This window comes from Mastomys coucha, unplaced genomic scaffold (assembly GCF_008632895.1).
Source record: "Mastomys coucha isolate ucsf_1 unplaced genomic scaffold, UCSF_Mcou_1 pScaffold18, whole genome shotgun sequence".
Classification (NCBI taxonomy): Eukaryota; Metazoa; Chordata; class Mammalia; order Rodentia; family Muridae; genus Mastomys; species Mastomys coucha.
In genome coordinates, this window is record NW_022196900.1 from 65,986,793 (window position 1) to 65,994,533 (window position 7,741).

Genomic DNA, 7,741 nt, shown 5'->3' on the forward strand with positions numbered 1-7,741 from the left:
CTCTCACTGGAACTTTGAAGATGGCCCCATGTACCCTGCTCTCCACCCACAGATGACCAAATGTGGTCCTCTTTCTAAACCTTCTTGAGAAGTCTCTTCTCTGGCAAGTCACTCCAGCTGAAGCACACAACCCCTGGATGCCACAGTCCCCATGCCTCCCTGCTGAGCTCAACTCTGAAAACTTTCAACCTTAGAGCCATTTGGATGTGGGGCTGTCCTACACACTGTAAGGCATTTAACAGGGTGCCTGACACCTGGTCTTTACCCACCAGATGTGAGTAGCATCGTCACCATCAGGTGGCAACACCAAAATGTCTCCAGATGTTTTTGCATTAGTGTTAGGCAAACTGGATGAAGAGTCAAGGGTGAGATTCAGAGACCAGGGTTCCGCAATACGCATTATGTCATAGGTGGGAAATCTCGTCACTCTTTCCCTTTTCCCAGGAGCCACCCAAGTAATCACCCTTCTGCTCTTATCACGTGGGAATGAGACACTGAGAAAGATGTCCAAGAGACCCCCTGAGTGGCTTTGGTCCACACACTTCACTACTCTGCCTCAGCCTCCCGTTACACAGAGTGAACAGAACAGCCGGCACGCATCTGTAAACGCCAAGTGGATCAGCACAGGAAGGCCATGCTCTTTTCCCAGACTTGTCAGAGTGAGGGCTACACAGGGGCTCGACAGGGGCTCGGGGGACCTCTCGTGAGGAAGCCATCTGGATGGAGAGGGTGACTACATCGTGTTTACAGTGATCTGGCTGGGGCTCGGGTCACTGCTTCAGAGACATCTTCCAGGAGGCCAATGCCTGCATGATCCAGGAGCGCCGTTGGTGGGAAGTGGGCAGGTTCTCACAGCTGGGGCTCCAGCGGTGCGTACTGGATGGGTCACACACCCATGAATCCCCATATGGCAGTGGCCAAGAGTTCCGCCAGCAACTGGCCATAATTTGATCCTGGGCCTGGGCCGCATAGATACACACGGAAGCTTCTGGATCGTGTCTCAAGATCTCCAGAGCTGGGTTGGAGGAAGAGAAAGCGATTGTTGAGACAAAGGTCCTCCCTAGGAAGAGTTCAGAACTCATCCTTTCTTCCCACCTCCTAGCCTTGGCTTGGACACCCTTCTGAAACCTCTTCCCAGCTCTTCAGATTGTCACAACTTTCAAAGCCTGTATGAAAATCCTGCCTCATGTAGGAAGCCTTCCTAGATTTCCCCAGCCTACCTCCCATCAGCCATCTTGGTTGCAAAATGAACATGTGCCCTCTTAAGCATTTAAACTACAAACTCTGCACTAAATGGTTTTTGGCCCTTAATTTTGAGCCTCATTTGCTTAATGAAGTTACAAGCTCCCCAGGGTACTGTGCATTCTGGCTCTGGGTGACTCCCACAGTACTTAACATTACACTCTCTATAGACAAGCCTGAGCACAGCAGAAGTGAGCCTAAGACCCTTGTCCTGACACACAGCAATTCTCTATTCCTGTTCTCTCATGGTCCCATTCCCTCAGCATCTCACCAGCCCAGGTTGACTTACTAGCTTTCACTTCATTCAGCCGCTCTTCAGTCATCATGTTCTCCATGCAGGGGACGAGGGACCCTGGATAATCCAAGAGGTGAAGGCATTCACCTTAAGTACCTGTACCTCCCACCTAGATGATCTGAGAGAATCTGCCTGCCATCTTCCAGCCCCAGAAATGAGGGCCTGAAAGGCAAGCTTCATTATGACCTGGGGGCAGACTCGCAACAGGAGTCCCAGAAAGGTCTTGGTCCAGCAGGCAGGAGCAAACAAAGACAGCAGAGATCCTGGAGGCAGCCAATTGTCAGTGTCACCCAAGGCTGGGCCTTAGCCTCCTTGTCTGTGGAAAAGTCCTGCCTCCCTGCCCAGCTTCCCCAGGGCATCTGATCCGCTAGCCTTGTACACCTGATGGCTCCTCAGCCACAGGACATCCTCAGCCATGGCTGTCCTTGCTCTATGTACCTACCTCCCATGGTGTCTGGGTCCTGGCTATACCCTGACCCTCCCACTGAGACTTTACTCCTGTGTTCTAGGGAATTCCTGTTTGTCTTTGTAGGTTCCCTTTAGAAAGTGGCTCTCCACGGAGTCCTTTCTGACCCTGACCCAGGCTAAGCCTAGTGCCTGCCTAGAGGGTCTCAGAGTCTCAGTGAGTTTCCTGTCTCTATATACAGAGTCTATATACACTGGTTTTTACCTTACTTTTGATTTATGAATCACATATTTACCTATGTTCGGGGTCTGAGGATTGAACTCAGGGTTTAATGCATGCCACGCATGTGTTCTATCACTAAGCGACATCTCCAGGCCCTGATTGTGAATCTTTTCTCCCACAAGATAATAAATTTCTTAATTTGGTATCCATTTTGGAGGATGGAGGGGAAGGGAAAGTTTCTGAGGCTTCTAAATTTATATGCAAATTTTATGTATTTTCTAGACAAAGTGTTTGCAATTTTCTTCTGAGCCTCACAAGAGGTCTGTGTCCCAAAAGAGGTGAGAAGTTCTACATTGTTCCAGAAGCTGACTGTAGGCAGAAGTGGGCACAGGCCTTGGCATTAGGTGTTAAACATTAATGTTTTTAGAAGTAGTTGACTTGGAGCAAGATTGAAAGAAATCAGCATGTGAGGAGCTACCTCTGACTAGTCCCTTAATTCAGAGATATGCCATGTGTCCTAGGCCTTGCTCCTCTGTCCCAACATTGGTCATGTTAGCAGTCCCTCCCCCACCCCTCTACATCCTACTCCCACCCATTCCATCAGCTCAACAAACCAAAGAAGGGATGGTGGGAGTGTGGATGGATGGGGGGTATACAAATAGGTGGGTCAGTAAGTAGATGGATGAATGGATGTGTAGATAGATAGATAAATAGATGGGTAAATAATGGACAGAGGGGTGGACAGGTAGATAAAAGGATGGGAGAGCAGATTTTTGTGGAAGGGTAGATGGGGGAGTGGATGGATGGATGAATCGTTGGATGGATGGATGGATGAATGGATGGATGGGTGGATGAATGAATAGATAAGTGAATGATGGGTGGATAGATGGATGGATAAGTAGATGGATGGATGGATGAGTAGATGGGTGGGTGGAGTTTGAAAAAGAGCAAATGAACTTAAAACATGTACTAAAAGAATTATCGTATTACAGAAATCATCCCCTCCAGGCCTCTCCGACTCTGGTGAAGGGACAGTGATTATTTGGACGGGGAGAATGAAATTATAATGTAAATGAGTGTAGTATCGTGGGGTGGGAAAGGCAGCCCTAGATGCCATCAGAAAGGTCTTACAAAGAATCCTGAGCAAAGAGAATCTGTAATTGACCTTTCCCCCAGCTACTGGAATTATGGGAAAGTCGGACAGGAGCACAGGCAGAAACTTGATATCAGGACTTGTTATGCCAGAACAGATTACCTATGAAGATGACAGAGGACTTCCGGAGGGAGGCCTGTGAATTCTTGGCATACTCCATGCTCTGGTTGAGGAAAGTGAAGACACTGTCTCGGTGAGAGTTCACCTAGAGAGCAAAGAGAAAGCCCCAACGTGCTGGGCCCACTACCTCAGAGCTTGGGGCAGCTCTTCTGCCTGTAAGCCCTGTACAGATCCTGACTCCTAAACACCCCCACTGCCCAGGAGGCCCACAGGGGCCAGACTTTAGCTTTTGATCTAACCACAACCATCACTTCTAATGGAATGTCATCCCTGGGTCTCTTATCAGCCCATCTCCCTGGTGTAATGGAGGAAAGGTACCACAGTACAGATCCCCACCACAGATGGCATAGGGAATTGCAGGCAAAGGGCAACTGGGCTGGCCAGGATGAAAGATTGGAGCTGCAGAACAACGGGGGATAAGCTGGGGGAATGAGGAGTCTTAAAATCCAAAAGAGGCATCCTTTGACACTGGGAGCTAGGATGCCAATATTGATTCCGATATTGATTCATGACTGGCATGACAAAGCATGCTTTGTGAAAGAGAACCTGACAGATCTCCAGGGTGGCTCTGGTGCATAGAACTAGGAGTTGTTCAGCTAAGAGGATGCTGGGAGCAAAAGGAAACTAGGCTGTTTACTTTCCCATTGACAACCTCTGCAGGCCAAGTCCAAGGTCTGAACTCCCAGGTGTGGCAGGCAAAGCCTTCGTAATATTACTGAGTCTCCCATTCTCTGCCTCCACTGTCACACTCTCGATGCTCTACAGAAGGACATGGCCTGCCACAGCTTGGCTCTATGCCTGTATGGAGATGGTTTCTGTTTAGAGCACCCTCTCCTTTCCACCTGATAAATGGCCTCCCATCCTTCAAACTTCAAGTTCAGATGCCACCTCCCACTGAAGCCTTCCATGGCCCTCAGGGAATACTCAGCTGTCGAGCCTCTGCAGCATCCTGCCCATGCTCAGCCATGGTACCTAGAACCTTAGTTTGTAAGTGTTTACACCTTTCCCCCATTGTATATGGAGCATATGGAGCTCTTCCAAGGTAAGGGAAACTTTCACTCAGCTCAGAGTCCTCAGAGCTTGTATTGAGGCTGGTGGCCAGAAACTGCCTGATGAACTGCTCTCAACCTGTAGGTCATTGACCCTTTGGGGATCCAATGACCCTTTCCCAGGGGTCGTCTAAGACCATGGAGAACACACAAATCTACATTATGATTCACAACAGTAGCATAATTACAGTAATGAAGTAGCAATGAAAATAATTTTATGGCTGGGGGTCACCACAACATGAGGAACTGTATTAAAGGATCACAGCATTAGGAAGATTAAGAACCACTGTGCTAGATTAAAAAAATGAAAGAACTCTAGTTGATTACTTGATTGATTAACTGTAAGTCACCTGTTCCTTCTTAAAGCTACAACTAGAGGTTAACTTTTTTGTATTAATTTTCTTTTTTGAGACAGGGTTTCATGTAGCCCAGGCTGACTTACCATATGCACCACCATACACACACCACCAAGCTGGGCTTATAATGTACTAAGGATTGAGCCAAGGTCCTCACACCTAGCAGGCTGATACTCTAACTGAGCTGCCATACTCAGCCCTAGAAGTTGACTTTCTTGTGAACAGAGCCATTAATGGCCAGGAAAGCAAAGAAGAAAGTGAGATTCTATAGGGATTGGTCATGGAGGTCACACACTGACAGTCACAACCCAAAGAGTCTACAGAGCAGTGCCTAGCATGATGATTTTTATTTTATATAGTTATTTTTTTTCTGACAGTCTCACTCTATAGCACAAGGTGGCCTCAACTCATAGCAGTCCTCCTGCCTCAGCCTCTCAAGTGCAAGAGTCACACCCAGCTTAACCCAGTGCTTTATTTTGTGTTCGTGTGTAAGGGTGAAAGGATGGATGGATGGATGGATGGATGGATGGATGGATGGATGGATGGACTGGGGGGAGGCTGTGCACAGACATGTACCAGGGTACTCCTGTCATTAGGAATACTGCCCGGGAAATTCTATTGCAGAAAGGGGAGCAAAAAAGCTAGGCATGGCAGTGTGTGTACGAGGAGGCCCCAGACAACCTCTGTGCTGGCCTTTGGGTACTCTCCCAAAGGGTTTTTGGGACAAAGTCTCTCACTAGCTCAGAGCTTGCCAGGTAAGCTAAGCTGCTCTTCCAGTGAGTCCCAGGGACCCCCTGTCTCTGTCTCCCCAGTGCTGAGAACACAGGTGTGTATCACCACACCAGGCAGCTATTGGTGTTTGTTTGTTTGTTGTTACATGGGGTCTGGGAGCTTGAACTCAGGCCCTTGGGTTTGCAAAACCAGTGTTTTACCAGTTGAGCTATCCACTGTCTTGAAAGCCCTCTAAGCATATATTTTTTTAAAAAAGTTTAATTGAGCCGGGCAGTAGTGGCACATGCCTTTAATCCCAGCACTTGGGAGGCAGAGGCAGGCGGATTTCTGAGTTCAAGGCCAGCCTGACCTACAGAGTGAGTTCCAGGACAGCCAGGGATACACAGAGAAACCCTGTCTCAAAAAAAAATTAAAGCTTAATTGAGTCTTAATATCTTATAAAAAAAAATGTAGGTTTCTAGCTTTTCTTGTGGCAAGAGGAGCCCATATTGGTAAGCCTTTGCTCTCTGCCCCGCCTTTGATGAGGTGTGGCTTTCCTGGCTCCCAGGACACTCTATTTCCATGTCACAGAGGTCTTTGTAAGGTGACCAGCCAGTGCAGGCATATGAATTAGTGGTCTTAGCAAATAGCTCTTTGACACATCCTGTCCCCTCTGTAGAGTGATGGTAGACAGTGGGTGCTGGCAACACTCATGGTGGGTGGTAGCCACCTAGGCCTCATTTCAGATGGAAAGGCTTCATGCCCAGGCTATGGATATAGCTGGGCTGAAAATTGCCTGGGCCAAGGTCATGTCCCTTTTTGTCATGCCTGGGACCCAGTTACAGATGGATCTTGAAGTATAAAGATCTAACCCCAGCTATGCAGGGGTACATGCCTGTGGCCCCAGCTGTCTAGGAAGCTAAGACAAGAGGATCACTCAATTCTAAAGAGTTCAAGGTCTGCCTGTACAATTAGAGTGAGATCCCATCTCAGTGACAAAACAAAAAATGACCTGAACCATGGTCTCTGGCTCCAGGTTGAAAAAAATCAGTATAGGATTGTCTGAGAACTCCTTTCTACCCTATCATAGCTCCACATTATCCTCTGCTGCCTGCACCCTCCCCTCTCTTCCCTTCCCTTCCCTTCCCCTCCCTTTCCTTACCCTGCCCTTCCTTCCCTCTCTTTCCTCACTCCTCCTCTCTCCTCCCTTATCCTCCCCTCCTTTACCTTCCCCTCCCTTATCCTCCCCTCCCTCCCTCCCCTCCTCTTTCCTCCACAGGGGCTGATGCCGTCAGGACTGCCTCCTAACTGGTCTCCTCCAGTAATCTCCCATGTCCATGACAACAGGGAGGGGAAAATGGGAATAGATAGCACACTTCCCCCAGATGTCCTATGACCACAATGACACCTTCACAGTGACAATGACACCTTCACACTTCCTGCTTAGCTATTCACAGAGAGCACTGAGTTCACCAACCACAAATGCGTTCCTCAGCACAGAGTACCTCCCAACCCATTCTGAGGCCACTGCAAATCTGCAGGGTCAGAGTGAGCAGCATTTCCAGCACCCCCAAACCCCACCCCACCCCAACATCCCCACCCTGTGGACATCCTGATAAGGCTCCTGTCACTAGAACACTGGATGGGAATTTCTGTTGCAGAAAAGGGAGCCAGAAGTCAGGCATGGTGGCACACATCTATAATCCCAGCACTCAGGACAATGAGACAAAAGGATCACTGTGAATTCAAGGCCAGCTGGGCTACACAGTGAGTTCCAGGCCAGGTTGAGATACATAGTAAGACCATATCTCAAAAGTTTTAAAAAGGCCAGGTGTTGGTGGTACACACATTTAATCCCAGCACTGGGGAGACAGAAGCAGGTAGATCTTTGTCAGTTTGAGATTAGCCTGGTCTACAGAGTGAGTTCCAGAACACCCAGGGCTACACAGAGAAACCTTGTCTCAAAAATAAAATAAAATAAAATGTTTAAAAAGAAAAAGGAAAGGGAGACACTTTAGGCAGAAGATACAGTACAGATGGGCTAGAGTTATAACTCAGTGATAGAGCATTTGCTTCACATGCATGAGGTCATAAATTCAGTCCCTATCTACACACACACACACACACAGAGGGGAGGGCTGGGGGGAGTACAGAGAGAGTAAAAATAGATGATAGACAGACAGGCAG

At 48.2% G+C, this 7,741-nt stretch overlaps 1 protein-coding gene across 6 annotated transcripts in view; it reads right to left on the reverse strand.

Annotated features, from left to right (window-relative positions):
* Nucleotides 1-603: 603 nt before the first annotated feature.
* The window catches only part of Mroh7 (maestro heat like repeat family member 7), a 46,110-nt gene continuing 38,972 nt past the window's right edge, over nucleotides 604-7,741 (reverse strand). For all 6 annotated transcript variants that reach the window (XM_031378046.1, XM_031378049.1, XM_031378050.1 and 3 more), the window contains exons 22-24: nucleotides 3,421-3,523; nucleotides 1,532-1,594; nucleotides 604-1,015 (exon numbers count right to left, since the gene is read on the reverse strand). In XM_031378046.1, the coding sequence (XP_031233906.1) occupies nucleotides 771-1,015; nucleotides 1,532-1,594; nucleotides 3,421-3,523 (411 nt within the window). In that variant the 3' untranslated portion in view covers nucleotides 604-770. The remainder of the gene's footprint in view (nucleotides 1,016-1,531; nucleotides 1,595-3,420; nucleotides 3,524-7,741) is intronic.